The sequence below is a fragment of the Dermacentor albipictus genome, chromosome 2, assembly GCF_038994185.2.
Source record: "Dermacentor albipictus isolate Rhodes 1998 colony chromosome 2, USDA_Dalb.pri_finalv2, whole genome shotgun sequence".
NCBI lineage: Eukaryota > Metazoa > Arthropoda > Arachnida > Ixodida > Ixodidae > Dermacentor > Dermacentor albipictus.
This window is the reverse complement of record NC_091822.1, coordinates 90,554,306-90,574,175: the sequence shown is the minus strand read 5'-3', so window position 1 is coordinate 90,574,175 and position 19,870 is coordinate 90,554,306. Positions and strand designations below refer to the sequence as shown.

The 19,870-nt window shown below is 45.3% G+C and overlaps 1 protein-coding gene across 2 annotated transcripts in view; it reads left to right on the top strand.

The window, feature by feature from the left end:
- The first annotated feature begins 367 nt into the window (after positions 1 to 367).
- LOC135901023 (monocarboxylate transporter 12-like) overlaps positions 368 to 19,870 on the top strand; it is a 60,665-nt gene continuing 41,162 nt past the window's right edge. The window contains exons 1-3 of one of the 2 annotated variants that reach the window (XM_065430654.1): positions 368 to 502; positions 15,641 to 15,741; positions 19,337 to 19,650. In XM_065430654.1, coding sequence (XP_065286726.1) covers positions 479 to 502; positions 15,641 to 15,741; positions 19,337 to 19,650 — 439 coding nt within the window. In that variant the 5' untranslated portion in view covers positions 368 to 478. Of the gene's footprint in view, positions 503 to 15,640; positions 15,742 to 19,319; positions 19,651 to 19,870 lie in introns of both variants that reach the window. The other variant, XM_065430655.2, reaches the window with a different exon arrangement.

Sequence of the window (19,870 nt, the reverse complement as noted above, 5' to 3'; positions counted from 1 at the left end):
CTGCCGGCCACGCTGGCTCCTGTGGCTTGTCTGGCGCATGACGCATGCACGCGTGTCTGGAGTGCCGCTAGCTTGTTGCTGGGCAACGCAAGAATAATAAGTCGCAAAGTATAAGTTCATTTACACTCAAAACTTCTTTTTAGTTTTAGTGGGGAAGAATAATAAAAATAAAACTTTGTAAGTTCATTTCGCATTCTTTTTTTCTGATGCTCGCGTCAACTAACGGATGGAGTTGATACTGGGCGTGACGCGATTCCTGTTGCCAGTTTTTGCCGAGTTTCACCTCTTGTTGAATTTCTTACTCTATGGTGAGGCGCTCGACGACAAAAAAAAAAAAATGCTGCGGCGGCGCTGCAAGCCGCAGCATCAAGGTCGCGCCGTTGGAAACTGCTGGCGCTACTTCTCGGAAGGATAATTCGTACTACTCCGCACGCTGGTATATGCGTTCAGACAGCTCGAACGGTGTTTATGATTGCATATGACGTCTATTTATGCCTCAGGAGTAAGTACCTTTCTTTTTTTTTGTTTCGTTTTATTCTTGTTAATGCCCCTCGGTGATTTCGCGTGCATTGCTGCCACATTGTCGGCTTTCATTCTGCTATGTTATTGTACGGTTCCGTCTGGAGAAAAAATATTTTTCTTCTTGAAGCAGCATGTATCTCTGGTGTGTATTTTTGCGCATACAGGTTTCCATCAGTAGGTCTGGCGAAACGCAGGGGAAAAAAAACGGACGCAAACTTCCTGCTTTCCGCTTCAAACATATAAAACATGTGTGGCCGACTCGACACCATGTACACAACGGTTTACGGGAGGCATTCTCATAGGAAAAAAGAAACCTGCAGTTCAACATTGCTCTCATGCTTCTGTCTTCGGTAGACAGAAGCAAAAAGGTAGACTTCGACAGTTGGAGGACGAAGAAGAAGTCGCAGAGCAGTGCGGACGTGCCCACATCGGCTCCCTTTTTCCAAGGTTTTCGGCTGTTTTGCCAAGCCGACCCACGGAACCTATACCTTTTATGAAGCGAAAAGTTCCGAGGATTCCGAGGTTCCGAGTGGACTCTTATCGGTGGGTGGACTTTTCACCATTTTGTGAGTCCTTGAATCTCCGACTACGCCACGAGAGCGCCAAGCCTAACGGGCTGCGCCTACTTAGGCGCGGCAGCGCGAGAAGGCGTAGGCCTAACCACCCTCCGGCGCGGGCGACCGGCTTTCCAAGTGAACTACTGACCAACAGAAACCATGCCCGGGACCGTAGTCGTCGAGGGGATGAAAATCGCCCCGGAGGAGCTCGATGAAGCGGGATGGACGACCGCCCTCGGCAGCAAACGAAAACAACCAACGAGTACGCCTTCATATGGCGGGCAACGTGTCACCAAGAATATGCCGGCTGGCAGCCGCACGGCCAGCTCGCCGGCCAAAAGGTTCATGAAGCAGGTAACGGCAGCCTCGAGGCTACCGAAAGTACCCCAGGACCAAATCACGATCATCGTGCACCCCAAAGGAGGCCTCGACGTTTCCAAAACGGATATCATACTCCTCGCCCAAGCCCTGGCCATGGTGGCGGCCTTGACGGAACAGCGGACCGCCGAGGACACCGTGTGCCCAAACAAGATGCAGAACATTTTGGTTATCTCTACCCCTCACGATCAAAACGCGAGGGCGTATGCTAGAATCAGCAAGATATATACTAAGCTCGGCGCCTTTGAGGTCTCAGCCTACATTTCTGCCCCTGATGACACGTGCAAAGGTGTAATAAGAAACACCGACCCTTCATTTGACGAAGGAGCCCTTAGGAGGATGATTCTGAACCCAAGAAACCCTACGGCATTGGAAGTCAGAAGAATTAAGAACACACAAGTAGTTGTTGTACTGTTCGATGGCATGCGATTGCCCAACACGGTCATGTGTGGAGCCGCCCTCGTTCCATGCTTTCTGTACAAACGGCAGATGGATGTATGCTACGCGTGTGGCCACCTGGGTCACCGAGCCGACGCGTGCCCCGGTAGCGAAGAGGAAAAGAAGTGCCACGGCTGTGGGAAAATGAAGTCATCAGAGTCACAAGAGGAGGAACACCAATGCCCACCCAAATGTGAAGCATACGGCGGCCCCCATATCACCGGGGATAGGACATGCAAACAACGCTACCAGATCCCATACATTGTTAGGCGTCGGCGTCGAAGGCGACGACGAATGTTGCAAAAAGCACAGATGGCCAGCGGCGATGACATCAGTATCTCCTACGCACAGAGCTCGGCGACATGTGCGGCAGCATATGGTGGCTCCAACCTGCAATCCCGCTCACAATCGAGGGGGCGCTCTCGCTCCAGGAGGCGAACCAGCTCAGGGAAAGGTGGGAATTCCAGCGCATCCAGGTCGAGATCCCCGTCCCGGTCTCGCTCCCAGCCCGCGAAACAGGACACGTGGGCCGACAAAGTCGAGGGCTCCGGCACAACACCGTCGATGGGAAAGAAGGCTACGATCCCCGAACCCAATCACTTGAGGCGGAAAATAACAGCTCAGGCGCGAACCTGCAGAGCTTAAAGAAGCGTTAAATAGCATTAGAGGGCAAATCTGGAACCGCGATGAGGATAACAATAAAGATCCAGGCCCACTTGCTGGTAAATCCAAGCGTAAAGCTCCCAACCCAGAACCCGTGAGCGAGACAGAAGAGGAGGATGAGATGGCTGAGCCGAGCGAAGCCATAGCTATCGCCGCGGATCCTCCTGCCAAAATAAACAGCAGAGGCAAGCTAGCTGCCATAGAAAAGACCCTAGGACGCATGATGGAAATGCTCTCCGGGATGGAGACGAGATTAACTCAACTAGAGAGACCCAAGGTTCAAGCCAAAGGCAGGCTTATGGTGTCGACAGTGCAGAATCAGGCAAAGCCTAATCCCGAAAGTGGGGCTAAAGGGCTAATTCATCATACTCAGTAGGCAAAATGGCGAACGCAAACAGCACGAATCTGAAAATCTGGCAGTGGAACTGCGCAAGTTTCCAGAGGTGGAAGGCCCCATTAGGACAGTTTATCAGGTCTATTACGCACAAGCCGCACGTTATATTGTTACAGGAAACGCTATGTACAGCTGAAATTTTCCTCTTGGGGTACCACACGGTAGCATACAGGAGAGAAAAGGGAAGAGGTATCGCTACCCTAATCAGAAAGAACATCTCGTTCGTTTAGCATGAGGTCCGCGCGTACAAAGCGGGCCTCGAGGCCCAGTTAATAGAGATCGTACCCAACAGAACAATCAATTCTAAAATTTTAATTCTCAACGTGTACAGCGCGCCATCGGACAGGAAAAGAGACTTTAAAACATTACTAGGCACCACGTCTAGGGCGGCGAGAAGCGTGCCTCTCGTTGTTGCGGGTGACTTTAACGCGCCCAATGCGGAATGGGGGTACATTTACAAAAGTGCAAAAGGGACGAACTTGGCCTTCAACGCTGCAGAGCTCGGCTTAATACACGTCACAGACCCAAGGCTCCCCACCAGATCCGGTAATTCGGTCAGTCGAGATACGACTTCCGATCTCACCTTCCTCCTTGGTATCGAGGGCACGTGGGACAACCTCCAGGAGGGGCTAGGCAGTGACCATTACAAACTTGAAATTCTGTTGCGTGTCAAACCCAGACCACCCGCAAGATATGAGTATATGGACTGGGACCTGTTTCGAAAAATCAGAAATGAAACAGTCCCGCCAGACGAAACGTATGAGGATCTGCAAGATAATCTGAACAAAGCGGTTAAAGGAGCAACCAAAGAAATCATTACAGATGGTGAAATTCCTAAAATGGACTCGACACTTGCTCGCCTTCTGGAGGCTAAACACGCCCTCTCAGCCAGGTGGAAGACCCAAAAGCTTAATCGTAGACTCAGATCAAAAATCGCGCTTCTTAACAAGGAGATTGAAACCTATTCGGCCCAGCTCGCCCGGCAGCAATGGGATGAGATGTGTAGCAAAACGGACGGGCGTATGCGAAGAGGTAGCAAATGGAGCTTACTTAAAAGTCTCCTCAACGATAAACAGTGTAAGGACACCCTTAGCCTTGCAACGGATAGGCTCATTAAAAAGCAAACCGCAATCGGTCTCACCGACAGGAAATTAGCCAACAACTTAGCACCTACTTATCCCCCCGTCGCCGAAGACGCGGATCGCCCGGTAGAGCGTGTGAACTACATGGGATTCTCGGCACCTGATCTAGACGAACCTTTCACCGTGTCAGAGATCAGACAAGTTCTCTTCAATCTAAATGGCAGATCAGCCCCGGGACCTGATGGCATCACGAACAAACTCTCGAGGAACCTAGACTATAGGGCAATCGAGATAGTCACGGCCAAAATAAATGAGGTATGGAAAAGTGGACAGGTCCCGATAGACTGGCGTACCGCAAAAGTAGTACTCATACCCAAACCAGGAAAACCTTCACATATAAATAAACTGCGGCCTATTTCCCTTGCATCATGCATCGCCAAGGTTGCGGAGCACGCGATACATAACAGGATCACTGAACATATTGAAAAGAAGGAGCTCTTTAGGTACAGACTAATCGGCTTTAGACAGGCGTTGTCCACGCAGGACGCTATGCTGTTGCTTAAGAAAGCAATATTTAATAACCCTACTCGCGACGTGAGAGGGATCCTCGCACTGGACCTCTCCAAGGCCTTCGACAGGGTCGCCCATAAACACATCCTGATAGAGATTTCGTCTCTCAACCTGGGCCAGCGGTTTCATGAATGAATGAATGAATGAATGAATGAATGAATGAATGAATGAATGAATTTTTATTTCTCCTGTTTACAACAGAAAGGAAGCAGAAGCTAAAGGCCATGTGGCCTGACGAAGGCTTCTGCTCCCGCAACAATTCGGCACGCAGGCCGTACGCAGCAACATGTATCATACATACATACTGAAATCAACTGAAATAGTCACGAGACAATATTGTTTTCGTGAGACAAAACATGTATACAAGAAATATGAGAAACGAATAGGATACTCAAAGTACGATGCATTTTGTAAGCAAACAACCACAACCAAAGAACAAAAGAAACAAAAGACTGACAATTTATAGTGTGGTTCTAATCAGACGAACTCTATATTGTTCAGGATGAGAAAATGTTTGAGTGATTTATTCGAATATTCTATAATTTCATCTTCAAAATCACGTAGGCGGTTTAGTAGTGCAGGTGCCTGGTAACTGACTAGTTGTTTTCCGTAATTGGTTCGTATTTTTGGTGTTCTGATGTTATGTTGTCGAAGGCTGTAATGCGGATTGGGGGGTACATTCAAGATGTACTGCGATTTGTTCTGTTTAATGTATTGCAGCAACTTGTAATAATACACCTGGTTTGCCTTTAACATAGAGTGTTTTATAAAATATGGTGTGGTTCTAAAGTTTTGTACAGGGCCATAGTATCCCTCGAATGCGCGTAGGACTCTTTTTTGTAGCACTATCAGTTTATTATAATTTTTTTGCGAAGTAGTGCCCCAAATTAAAATACAGTAGGTTAATCTAGAATAAAAGAGTGCGTAGTATAAAGAACTTTTCAACCATGCAGGGATCAGAGTACTGAGTCTGTATAAGCAGCCAACACTTCTGCTTAGTTCGATAGCAAGTTTGTCGATGTGCATATTCCAGGCCAAATCTTCTTGGAACCACACTCCTAGAAATTTTTGACATTTTACCTGTTCTATCAGCCCGTCTTCAAAGAGAATAGTTGCAGTGCAGTTACGTGGTTTATTAGTAGGAGCAAATATCATATATTTCGTTTTGGATGAATTCATTTGTAGCTTATTATGTTGTAACCAGCAAGAGAGTTGCTTCAGGTAATTGTTAACTTTTGATTCGAGCTCTGTTATAGTAGCAGCTTTAAAGAATATGTTAGTGTCATCTGCATACATAACTAATTCGGGAGAGTCGGGTATGTCACACAGATCATTAATATATATTATAAATAGAAGAGGTCCAAGTATTGATCCTTGTGGAACACCCGTTACGATTTCCGCGTAAGATGAAACATCATTATTTATACTGACATATTGATAGCGATTGGTTAAGTAATGTCGTAAAAGTTCCAATACGATACCTCGTACACCGCACTGCTCCAATTTGCTAATTAATAAACTGTGGCATACTGAATCGAAGGCTTTCCTAAAGTCTACAAATAAACCTAATGTGTACATTTTGATTTTCCATATTTGTTATTATTTTATGTTTGATATTAAGGAGAGCTACTTCACAAGATTTATTTTTTTTGGAATCCATACTGCATGTCACTAATTACACTATATTTACTAAAAAATGTTTGTAGTCTAACATTCAGGGCACTCTCGAATACTTTTGATAGAACAGGTAAGACAGATATCGGCCGGAAATTTGTCATTAAATGTTTATCACCTCCTTTGTAAATAGGGCATACACGTGCTATTTTTAGACGATCAGGAAATATACCAGTTTCAAACATTCTGTTTATGATGTGAACAAGGACAGGTGCAATTATATCCGCAATGTATTTCATTGGTACTGGTTTCACATCATCGTACCCAGCAGAGACGGTGTTTTTTACTTTGAACAGCAGTTGCACAACTTCAGCAGGTGTAACAGGTGTAAGTATCACTGAGTTAGTAAGACTGCATTTATTCACTATAGATGTGGCCGTGGGCTCCGTCCTGTCTGGATACTGGGTGCTGGAGACGAAATATTCATTCAGAGCAGCTGCTGCTTCTCTGCCTGTCAACAGGCCAGTGGCTGTCTTTATGTTAATCTCCGTATTCTGTCTTTTCGTAGACGTTAAGTCTCTAACTTCATTCCAAACTTTCCTAGGGTCATTTTTTATTTTAGCAAATAGCCGTTCATAGTACTTAATTTTTGCTTGCTTTAATGCACTGTTGACCTGATTTCTGTATTTTTTGTAATCAGTCAACAATTGCACACTCCTACATTTTACGAACAAGTGATACATTTTATTTTTCCTTGTTATCATTTTTAGCAAAGCAGCGTTTATCCAGGGTTTTCGTATTTTCTTGCTCCTCTGATTGCAAAATTTCAACGGAAACGCTAGGTCGTAGCACGTGATCATTTTATGAAAGAACAATTCGTAGGCTGCATTTGGATCTTGTTTTTCAAATACAGATGACCAGTCTGTTGATAGGATCAGAGCACGAAAATTTTCTAATGCGCTTGCGTGGAAACTGCGAATCTGCGCTTTTTTTCCTCCTTCCACTCGTTTGTGCGCGTGAGGGATGAAACAAAATACAGGTAGATGATCACTTATATCAGCGGATAACAGTCCCGCAAGGCAGTCAGTCGGGTGTACATTGGTTATGCATATATCAAGCAAGGTAGCCGTTTGCGCCGTTAGCCTAGTGGGTTCTGAGATTACGATTGTGCACATGAACGAATTGATAAGACCAGCAAACTGTCTAGATGATATGTCGTCCGACAACATATCTATATTTACGTCACCCATTATGATAAAGGGGGAGGACGAATGGCTAAGGAAATGTAGTACCTGTTCTAGGAAATCAAAGAACGTCAGTTTGTTTCCCAATGATGGGCGATACATAACCACAACTGTGACATATTCTAAGCGTACCATTATACATTCTATATTGTTCGTTACAAGTGAAAATTCTGAAATAATCTCATGTACAAGACACTGTTTAACATAGACAGCCACGCCACCTCCTCTGCACTTTGTTCTTACTAACCCATGGTATGTGTAATTTTCACAGTACGGGGGGTTGTCATTCACAGTAAGCCATGTTTCACAATAGAACAAGATGTCAAAATTATGGGCGATTGACGCAAATAAGCAGTTCAGTTTGTCCTCTTTGTTTTTTATGCTCCGCACGTTTAGGTGAAATATTTTTAGCAGTTTACTGGTATGAGACACTAATTTATTGAAAGACTGAACATCATAATATGTGCAATTCATACGATGAAACTAACTAAAAAAAGGAAAGAAGAGAAGCAGGCCAAGACGCTCACGTTGTCATCTTATCAATGTCTTCCATACTGGCGATTCGAATAGCTGGTGAATTTTCGTCCTTGCGTACGAACACTTTGCCGCCAGCCGTCCATACGAACCGCCATCTCAATTCCTTTTTTCTTTCTACTGCGGCACCAAGAAGTCGTTTGCCATACCGTGTGAGGTGTTCGTTTACGAACACCTTTGAGGACGATTGAAAGCCCAGCGTGATTGTATCCATTCTGCTTTTTTTAGCTTTACTAAGGAAGGCATTCCTCTTGGTTCTGCGGACAAACCGAACAATTATATTTGCTTCATCATGTCGAGCAGTAGGCACTCGGTGGCAGATGTCGATATCAGCCTCCGAGACCTCTTCCTTAATCAGCTCACCAATTTTCTTCACGACGACTAGTGGTTCGCCTTCAAGTGGAATGCCCTTTATCTCAATGTTATTTGAACGTTGATATTGTTCCAGTTCCTCAATTCTGTGTGATAGCTTGGCATTCTCAGCGCGAAGATCCTGGTTTAGTTTTAGAACCTGCTGTATTTCTGTTTTCAGCTCAGTGACCTCTTGGAACTTATCTTTTATGGTCCTCAAGTCTGCCCTGAGCTCCCGCCTTAAGTATTCGATGGCCTTAGCCTCTTTCGACATTACACAACAAAAGTGTACGTCAATACACCAACAACACCAGTAACAAGAATCGAACAAGTACAAGAAAGCTGATAGGTTCGGCAGCAGTGCACAGATTCTATGACTTATTGACTAAATCAGGATATTCCGCTCACCTGCAAAAGCAGAGGCAAAATTTAGATGTGGCTCCGTAGTGCACTGCTGCCGAACTGTAACAGGTGCTCGCTCCGTTGACGGTTTTATGCTGTGGTCTGGCGCTCGTCCGACCCTTGCGCAGTCGCAGAAGAGTAGCTCCGGCCACGTGACTCCAATCACTGTTGTGGTGCAGACACACGCGGCACTGTAGACGTCAGAAGGGGCGATAGCACGTTGGTCGAGTCCGGTTTCGGGCTGCAAAAGCAGAGGCAAAATTTAGATGTGGCTCCGTAGTGCACTGCTGCCGAACTGTGATTACACCAGATCCCTCCTCGCGGATCGCAAGGCACACCTCCGACTAGGCATGGTCACGGGAGGACCCTACGAACTAGGCACCTGCGGCACCCCGCAGGGCTCAGTCCTCTCCCCACTCTTATTTAATATAGCCATGCACAAACTCTCCACTCGCCTCGCTGCAATCCCGAACGTGGGTCACGCCATTTATGCGGACGATATTACGACCTGGGCGCCGGGCGCATCGCTAGCCATGCTCGAACACTCGTTACAAAGCGTGTTGGAGGCTACCGAAGATTTTCTTAAAAACACGGGCCTTAAACTCTCCCCCGCTAAATCAGAGCTACTGTTCTACCACCAGTCCAGACAGGGGGTCAGAAATCTTGCCCCTCTGGAAACTTTGCCGGTAGAAATTCGAGCTGAAAATGGGCATCCCATACCGAGGAAGGACTCGGTCAAGATACTAGGTCTCCTCATTGATGCCAAGGGCTGTAACTCCACGGCCTCGAACAGGCTCACTGGACAGGCTAGTAATGTCCTAAGACTTGTAGCCCGCGTCTCAAATCGAAGAGGCGGTCTTTAAGATGATAATTTGCTCAGAGCTTATCAGGCATTCTTCCTGAGTCATGTCACCTACATCGCGCCGTACCTTAATTGGGGTAAAGCGGAAAAGGCCAAGCTCGACTCCGTAATCAGAACCGGCCTCAAGCGCGTGCTCGGCCTTCCGCAGTCCACAAGCACTGAGAAGCTGCTGGAGCTAGGACTCCATAACATCATCGATGAGCTAATAGAATCTCACACAGCGGCTCAGATAATGAGACTTTCATCCACTAAGCCAGGGATTAAGATTTTAGGAGAAGCAGGAATCCAACCCAGACATGAACCGGCGACGAAAGTTAGCTTGACCCGGGAAACCAGAGCTCGAATCCTGGTTGACCCCGTCCCGCGACACATTCACCCAGTGCATAACCAGGGAAGAAGATTCGCGAGAGCCAAGTCCATCCTTAAAAAGATCAATCAGCAGAAGCTAGATGCCCTTTTTGTCGATGCTACCAAATATGACAGCGGGGATAAGTTCGCTGTCTCGTTGGTAGACGCGGGGGGCAACCTGGTCAATGCAGCCTCTGTTTATACTAAGTTTGCCCATGTGGCGGAGGAAGCAGCGATCACTCTGGCTTTTTCACAGCTCAAAAGTTCCCGCTATCGTCTTCTCGGACTCGCGCACAGCGGTTAGATCCTTCTCGTCCGCCCTCATATCTGAACAGGCCTACAGTATTGTCATCAAAGCACTTCAAAGGACCAGGGAGAGTACCGAAGGAGGATACCAAATCTCGTGGTTCCCAGCCCATCTAGATAGCTCAATTAACCCGCTTGGATGTAATCTTAATGAGCAGGCCCACCGGAGAGCGCGCGATTTCACACACCGCGCTGTCGGGGGTAGCCAGGCTTGGAACGAGGTTAACATCCACAAAGATCCATTAAGTACATTCCACGAAATTGTTTCCCATTATCAACTAGGCAGGAGGACATTTCCACCCCCTCACCCCAAATTGAACAAACCTCAGTCTACCACACTAAGACTCCTGCAAACCCGTACATATCCCACTCCTCGTTCTATTCACAGGATAGATCCTGAACACTCACCGTCGTGCCCCAAATGTGGTCATGACTCATGCTTCTGTGACCACATGCTCTGGCTGTGCCCAGCCCTTAACGCCTCTCCACCCATCATGAATGAACAATGGCAGGACTCTCTCAAGAGCAGCAATCTCAGCATTCAACTCCAGGCTGTCCAGAGGGCCCACTACGTTGCCGCGGGACTTGATCTCCCGGTTCCATCGTGGGCGGAGCCACCGACTTGATCTTCGGGAGCCTTCGGTTTGGCTCCCCGAGGTCTCAGTCCCTGAGGACTCAAATAAAGTTCTTGTCATGTCATGGAACACTGTAGCTTGATTAGTGGCTACATAGTGGATATGGCGTTGCGCTGCTAACCTCGTGCTCACGATTTCAGACCCGTTCGCAGAATTTGATGAAAACGAAATAGCAAAATACTTGTGTAGTTTTCTTTAGGTACACGTTAAGGTACCCCAGTTGGTCAGAACTGAACAGGCGCCTCATTATCATACTGACAGACGCGAAACGCCAGAATTTGCTTAGTGAAAACAAGGTAGCTGCGTCCATCGGCTTTTTCTAGGGGTGTAAAGAAAAAAAATTATACTAGGAAATTTCTGAAAAAAACATGTTACGCTTATTTTATATTTCACACCTAAATGTAATGTCACTCTCAACTGTGCGTCCGCTAAACTAAGCAACTTCTGTATTTTAAACGGCTGCTTCCAGTTATCCGGTGCACTACCATAAGGACAATAATGAAGCAAAGGAACGGTATTCCTCACGTACACGTAGAGATATTTGTAAACCTGCTGTGTTCATTGAAGAAGATGAGTGTCGTGCCCCATTGGGCACCAAGTTTTAATCTGGTGGCAGACATGGTGAGACCGCCGGAAAAATGTTTTGCTTGCCTGAATCAAGTCAGCAGATTTACAAGCTGCTCCAAAACGGGGCATTTATATTCAATGACAGCTGGGAACTTTTCAGCAGAACTGATTAGAACCCGTGCGTTAACTCTCAGGAACTGGTGCGCCTCTGCGCCATAGACGCCACTCTCTTGAAGTGCAATCATTCTGAACGAGAGTTCTCACTTTCATCGGCCCCTCAACTTCGAGACTTCAAAAGTGTTGTTACGCGTTGCGTTCGAACGAAAACGGCTATTCGATAATTTCACGGCGGAGCTGTCATATGCTAGTTTCCAGCGTTTCGTGGTGTGCGTAGGAAAAAACGATGGCGCCGTTTATAAAGATAAAATAGCTTAAGCATGAGGCAAAGACGTATCGGCGTATATGTCCCAGCTGCGATTGAGGCCAGATGTGGCAAAACCGGTGATCGATGGTGGATGATGGTTCTACGCAAATAACGACAGCTTGGCCGTTGCGCCCTAGGCCTAACCGACGACGGGCGAGAGCCTTGATTTGCAATGTGGCGACGTGTGCCCTGTACAGAGTGGGGACGGAATCGTTGTCGCCATTGCGCAAGTTCATGCCGGAACGTCAGAGAGGGACCCCGAAGACATTAAGATCATCACATGTGGGTGAGTCCTCGCGGTGGGCCCCTATTCCATCGTCATTTAGCGTCGATGCGTCTCGCCCCAACGAATAGTGGTTCTTGGCGCTTCTCTTGGAAAAGTTCGGCCTTCAATGGTACACCAAGACCAATGTCTCCGCGACACGACATTGGTCCTCAGGTTCGCTAAGATCTCCAGTGTAACCATAGAGCGCATGGCTGTCTATTATAGCGACCACAAAGCCATAATTAGTGTGGTCGTGGCATAAACACCATTACAAATAACCTTAACAACGTGCATATATCGGTTATATTGTTTTGTTGTTTATTTTGTTTATAGTGTGACGAAAAAGATCGGCAGGCTGAAAAGCCCCGTTGCCATCGCGTGGCACGTACCTAGTTCGTTCGCTGGCTGCGCCCTACCTGCTGGTGCTGAGTTTGTCGCTGCTGCTCTACGAGCCGAATAAACCCCCTTTACAATAGTTACAAAGAGCTCCGCTGGTCATCCGCTTTCACAGAGTGGAATGGGTCTGAATATTTAATAGTGAATTCTGAAGTCGCATACGATATCATTCAGCAAATATCATTCGATTAGAATATATGTTTCTATTTCAGTTTGTCTGCTGGCACGTTGAAGGAGATAGCCAGACAGGCTACAGAGATTTACATTGGTAAAGACTTCCCTACCTTGCCGCTTCCATCTGAGCACATAGACAATATCTATTCCCTAACATTGTTGTTCATTTTAATGTCCAATAATTGCCTAGAATTCTTTTCTCGGGAAGTTAATTTGTTCACCTGGGCCTGGTGCAGCTTTATAATGAAACACGCTTATTCCGTTCGGGTGTTTCCAGTTTTTGAATCTGCACATTTAGTATGTATTTGATAATTTTTCTCTTACATATATGTGGTGGTGGATATATATATATATATATATATATATATATATATATATATATATATATATATATATATATATATCCTTAAATTAACTTAGAATTACATTGGTCATCTGCGTCTCTTCGAGCCACGCCATTAATAACCCTGGTTTATTTCACTACAATACCGTTTCCTTTGAACATTGTCCCTGATCAATATTCCATCAACAAGAAGTGTGCGTAAAATGACACGAAATCAATAAAGGTTTCTTAATTAGCTGCATGATGAATATAAGCAGCTTCTGTGGCAAAAATAGCGTGTTACATTTAGAAAACAATGTTAAAAATGGCAGTTCAACTGGCGGAAACTACAATTGGTACCGGTCAACAAGAGTCGCAGGCACACCAGAGTAAGAAAAACCATAAAAACATTTTAGTGGACAGACTTCCTGCGAGAAAAACTGGGCGTCCCCTAGTGTCCTGGACGCGAACGCGAGCTCGCAAGCAGACAACGCACTTGACACCGACAGCAAAATTGAAGATGTCATCTTGTATAACCCCTACTTTAATATGTATACGCAGCAGAAAGCTGTCAATATAAATTTGCGGATGAAATAAAGTACCATTACAAGGGCGTATGGGCTCGATCGGTCTCAGCGCCCGCACCAAAATTACGTTGAATATATTGCGAAGCACACCTTCGCCCCCGTCTAGCTGGCTCGCAGCGCCCTCACACAATTTTTCGACACGGGGCGCCTAATCTGAAGAGCGCTCGTCGTTCCACTCGACCAATGTCTCGTACATTCCACACATGGCGTGACACGTGGCTCGGCAAAATGGCTCTAGGCGCCGGAGAGCGGTGCGTAGAGTCGACGAGTTTTAGCTAATATTTTGGACAGAAATGCGCCTTTACTCCCCAGTTTTTGCACGTTTGCAGCCATAATGGGCCCTCTACTACAATTGCTCGCGAAAAACCGCAAAATGTAGAGTGGCCGCGTCATGCCGCCTTTAAATGACGGCTGTCGTGAACGTGCTGAAGGAAACGCAATGATCGTCTCGGGCATGTTCACGCCAGGAGGTATTTAGATCAGCGAAAGCATGGGCTTCAAGTTAAGATGTATTTCCGAATACGGGGGTTAGTACAGTGGGCGAGAGAAGCCATTCGCGTCTATGGGAAGCACCATTCTTGGCACGCTGTTTTTCGCTCACTTGACCGAAAACTGCGGACCCAGTAGTGGACCGCCGCTACGCTGGTACGCGTGCGTGCAAATGACGCTGCCAGCATTCTAGCGCGACCTTCGATGTGTGTGCTGCTACAAGCGAAAGCGTGATTGCATCCCTGACGCTGAACGCGGTCGTCACAACGCACCGGCAGCACTGTCTCCCGCAAGCGCGGACGCTTGCGGGGCTATATACACTCGAAATGTTGCCAAAATGAGAACATCCTTCACAGTGAACGACCGAGAATACCAACTCTGTATGCCATAAAATTTACGAACTTATGAAATGAAACATAAAGTTCGGAATTGCTGTTGGGCTTGTACAGCTGGCGGACTCGTGCATGACGACCAGGTTGACGGCGTCAAGGCGGCTTATCGCGACCAGCGATCAACTTGCGCTTCTGGCATGAGTTTAACGTTGCACATCTTTCGCAGTTTTCGTATGCTGCCAACGAAATATTCCGCTAACACGCCATTGCCATGACTTTCTCTGATAGATGAATTCAGATGAGCTTACGGCTCCAAGGCAAAAACGAAAATCTTTTACGCGCGAAATTTTTATTTACTACAAGAAGGACATTTTTATCACGAAAGAAATAATGGATTGTATGCTTTGTTAAATGCGACGAAGCCTACAGATGATTGCATTTGCAGTGTACATACAGGTACGTTGTAATAGAAGTGCGTTTTGGATGCGTAGCTTGGCTGTGCGGCCACAGAAAGTTGTCAACGGGTATAGTCGCCATGCTATTCCGTGCAAGTCTGATTGAGCTGCCGAGTGCGTAGTGTGTAGCTGCATTGATGGCAAAAGAGGAATGGGCGACAAAAGATCTTTTGCAAGAACGAACGCTCGGAAATGTACATACAAATTACTGCGAAACAATTTCGTAGGTAAACATTGCAGGGTATTTGGCTGGCCCCTGCATTAACGCGGCTTGCAAAAAACATGTACAAGAGATGTGTACTTTCGTCACCCTCTGCATGATACCAGGAATCGCAGATGAGACACATATTAGAATATGCTATGAACGGTTCTTGTGATGAATGTTAAGTGAGGTTAGGACGGAGAAGTGTAACACTTTTGTGTTCCGTATACGAGTAGAACTTTGCACATTACGGTGCCTTTCTACTAAATACTTGATTCTTAGCGATGTTTTGTGATCTCTTCTGTGATGTGAATTTGCAAGACAGTACTGAAAACAGGGTTTTCATTGTCTATGGTGAGCTTGTCTTTCGCATTTCATGTTGTCATGAGATGAGCGCATTCTTCATTCATTACCTCATTTACCTTCACGTGCTTCGCCTTGTGGAATATACATTGTTTTCATATATGTTCCCATTCAGGAGTGCAACTGAATACATAAATCCTTAGTTCATATGTGTATTCTCGCAGGGCTCTCACAAACTACATATGGAACAACGACGGCATTCACAAAGAATGGAAGATGCAAACACAAGACGTCCAACTTCAAGTGAAATTTTCACAATTTCCAAGTAAGTAAATATTCAATGTTACTGTCTAACATTTATTCAGCAAATGACTCTTCTCATAAGATTTGTAAGGAAGACTCGAAGGAAACAACGATTGCATACTATTCGAATCATCGTTTATTGTTTCATTCTTGATTGACGATAAAATAGTGGAAGCGTCAAATGGGAGCAATTCGCACATTGTCCAAAGCATAGATAGCTGGGCTAGTTGGCTGTGAATTGCACTAGGGAATATCGTTCCAGCGCGTAAATGAACAAGTAGAAGCAGAGAGGGACGGCGTTCCGGCGTTCTTTTTGTCTCTCTCTGCTAGTCCTTCTTTATTTCCGTGATGGAACGATAATTCATAATGCTTTGGACATTATTTTCTGCTACCAGACTCGGTGTTCCTAAAATTTTGCTATAGAAAAGAGCATAATTAGGCCATTGAAGTCTAGCATCTCCTTCTCATGCTCTCGCTAAAGATTGATGGACGCCACTGTGTGCTCCAAACTGAGGTTTCTGTGTGTGTTTATAATATGAATATTGAATATTCATATTCTAAAATATGAATATGAACATTGTGAAAAAGTCACATAGCTACTACATTATTTCTTTGAAGTAACTATTTCTAAAGGATCATATCGTAATTTTCCCACTCCCTAAATTGGAATACAGTTTTGGTTTGTCAAAAATATAGACAAAAATAGAAATTTTATTGCAATTGTGCCCTGTCTTCTTCTGCCTCATTTCTGCCCTAGCAGTTAGGTATCTTAAGGGCCATAAGTTTTATAGATTTGCTATAGGAAATGAATTGAATGAGTTTTACGTGAAACTGAAGATATTATAACTATAATAACTATTTAACTATTTAACTATAATAACTATTTAGCCTAACTATACGCTCCAGCTTGCTCACCCTCCATCAACTGCAAAGTTTTCCCAAGCAGAAGTTTCACATTCTGAAAAAGGAATGAGTGTTCCGGGTGGAGAGGATATTGCAAGACCCGTATTTCGCATTATGCTATACGCGGCAAGACACTGCTACTAGTTTGACCAATCTAAGCTACGACTCCTTATAACAATAAGATGGCAAGCCCATGAGCAAGCGATAATTGCTTTTGCATGACAAAATGAAATTATCAGCCACATCTTTGGGGTAGTTCCATGCAGCAACTAGAACTTAGGACAACCAGTAGCTGGTTGTAAGACAATACTCCACTGCTTTCTGGCCGATGGCTTTGACTAAAGTATTCTTTCTCATGTTGTTTTGTTGCTGCTGCTCGTTTGTTTGTAATGGATGGTCTTGTTGAGCGCTGAATGATACATTTTTAGAAATTTCAATATTTTACTCATGATTAGGCCTTCTTTCAATCCAATCCTTTTATGTGACAGAGACTCTAAAGGTGGTCAACATTTTCCATGCGGATGGATACGAGCACATCTCCACCATGCAGCATAGAAAGCTACTGTTGCTGATGGACACTTAAAAAATATATATCGCGTGCAGTTATTGCAGCCCCAAAGAACTCCAAATCACAGCAATTGTCCTCGTGGAAAGCAATCCGTCTGGTGCTTTATAACAGGGTCGAATAATTAGCCATCGAAGTTTTGCGTTCGAATCAATACTTGATGAACTGCCTGAATATATTTTGATAATGAATGGCATCAGCTAACATTAATATGTGTTTGAGTAGTTCAAGTTGACAGTCAGCAATTCTTGCAAGTTGCGTTCGTGTATGCAAAATTTCATATTTTTTGACAACTTGCACAGGTGAGCTCGAAGATACTGTATGCCTTACATAATACCAGGATCCAGCGAGACACAGATATTGAGCTTTCCAATAAATTCAGCACTTGTTTCCTCGTAAATTATAAAGACTAAGGTTGGCACACGAAGTTGGCTTTAACCTGCTGATATCTGAATACAGCTCAGAAGTCGAATACTATTTCAAGTTAGTTCGTAATACCTACTTGCGTATTATAAACTTCAAAAACAGGACTGTTGTTCATATATACAGTGGCTAGATGCTGAGAGTAGCCTCTTTATGTACGCCGAGACAGTAACCGTTTACTGCAGTAATATACTGAAGCAAGGTTTGGGTATGGGGTAGTTACAGCGCATACAAAGACAAGGGACCAAAAGAACGACGAAAACAGGCCCTCTTAAGTACACACTAAGATTTTAAGGGCGGCAAGATTTATAGAACCAGCGCCTGTCTTCGTCGTTCTTTTGCTCCCTTGTCTGCGTATGCGCTTTAGTGATGTTTGAGATACTGCAGTAATGCTTGTTCTCATAGCAACCACTTATCTTTGCCTGAAGAATATGTAACATTGTGCATAGTAATATTATGTCGATGTGTCATTCTGGTTAGCAGTACTACAAACGTATTTCAAGGATGCTTTTTGTCGTCTGCTCCAACAGAGAGGTCAGGGACAAGTTAGTGTCCATTTTAAGAAACGTTGATGGCAGGAATAGCACTAAACTGCTTTAGTAAGGTATCGCCTCCCACTGACGTTCAATTCGAGAAGAATATTTGGCTTGACTACTTCAGAGTTACCTTTGAAAAGGACACAATGCCATCTCCAATGTATTGTAGCAGGGGTCAAATAAGGTTAGACGAGCATGCTCGCATAATGCTTGAGCAAGTTAGGGGAACCTACTCGGTAATTCTACTCATCTCCGACTTGAGTTGCTCACTTTCTTGCTTTATGTGTGACTCATGATAGATTCGCATTACGAATTCAAATACATGGAAAAAGCGTTATTACGCTCATCAGAGAAGCGCACAACCGATGACAACACAATTTGTTGCATTTACGATAGAAAGCCGAATTTACCGACCGTAGAAAGCAAATTTTGAAATAGAGCTTCAATATTGTTGCAATGTTGCCGGAAACTGACAAACTAAGAAAATTGAATCACACAGTTTACAGATCCTTAACTCTGCACCATGAACACGCACCGCAATTTATATTACGCCATGTGTTAGAGCAAAACGCACGAACACAACGGACAGCTTACGTGGAATCGTTACGATGCTTACAATGGCATCACGAAAATTTAGGTATTAGCTTAGTGATATACTTTGGAGTTGCGTATATGTTCGTTAAAGAGGTCACAGAAGCTGCAGCCTAAATATAATGATATTATGATTTATTTCTTAATTAGCGCCTCGTAAACCTTATTCTCTAGTTCATTATTTTCATGTTTTGCGGATTTTACTGCCTCATCTGCCTGCTTAAATTGATGTAAAAAAATTGCTGCCTGCAGTTGGTAGATAGCAGCTTTATTTAAAATGCAACAAACATAGTGGAGATTGCTGTAGTGATTTCTTCGTACCGGCGTATTCGAGTCAGGCGAGTTGTCCACCATCGCACTGGCTTTAACGAGACGCTCTAGATGCTTGCTACAGCGTATCCTTGTCATCGTTAGTCGTGCATTTGTGTGCGTGCGTACTGTGTAGAAGTTGGTCATTTCATGCATAATCATTACAACCTGGAGTAGCTTGCTAGGCATATCGTTCAGCAAACATCTTGAGCACATAGTAACAAATATATCTCTGTCGCTCTTGCGGTGGAGCTTCCTTTTATATACACGCAGTTAAATATGAACTGCAGGTTGGAGCCGGAGTCACAGGAGCTCACGCCATCTCCACCAAGGCGCTTAACTGCGGCTGGAAGACTTTCTTTGGGCGGCTGTGACCCCATCGCTTTAAAGCCGAGCCGTGTACAGGCAGAAAAGAAGTCCTACGCGGCCGGTATTGACAAATGCTGGTGGGTGGCGGTGCTGGCCTTTCTCATGACCGTCATGGAGTCGTCGTCCAGCCGCTGCTCCGGCTTCCTCATGGTCGGAATCATGGAGCAGATGAACGTCGAACGCGGCCTCGCCTCCTGGCCTGTCAGCCTCATCGGCTCCCTTATCGACTGCGGAGGTGAGAACTTCGAGTTTGCAGGTTGCGGGAAGCTTGAACCGCACAGAGACTGTTCATCACGTCACTGTGCCGTTCCTGGTACGGTACGGAGCGGTTACCGTGTCCTGGTGCCGTCCCCGCCTGGAGAGAGAGCTTCCTTACACAATCCTGCCCAAATCCTGGGCGCCCGTGCCTCACACATTTATGCCTGTACTACACGGAACTGTGGCACTAGTTTTAA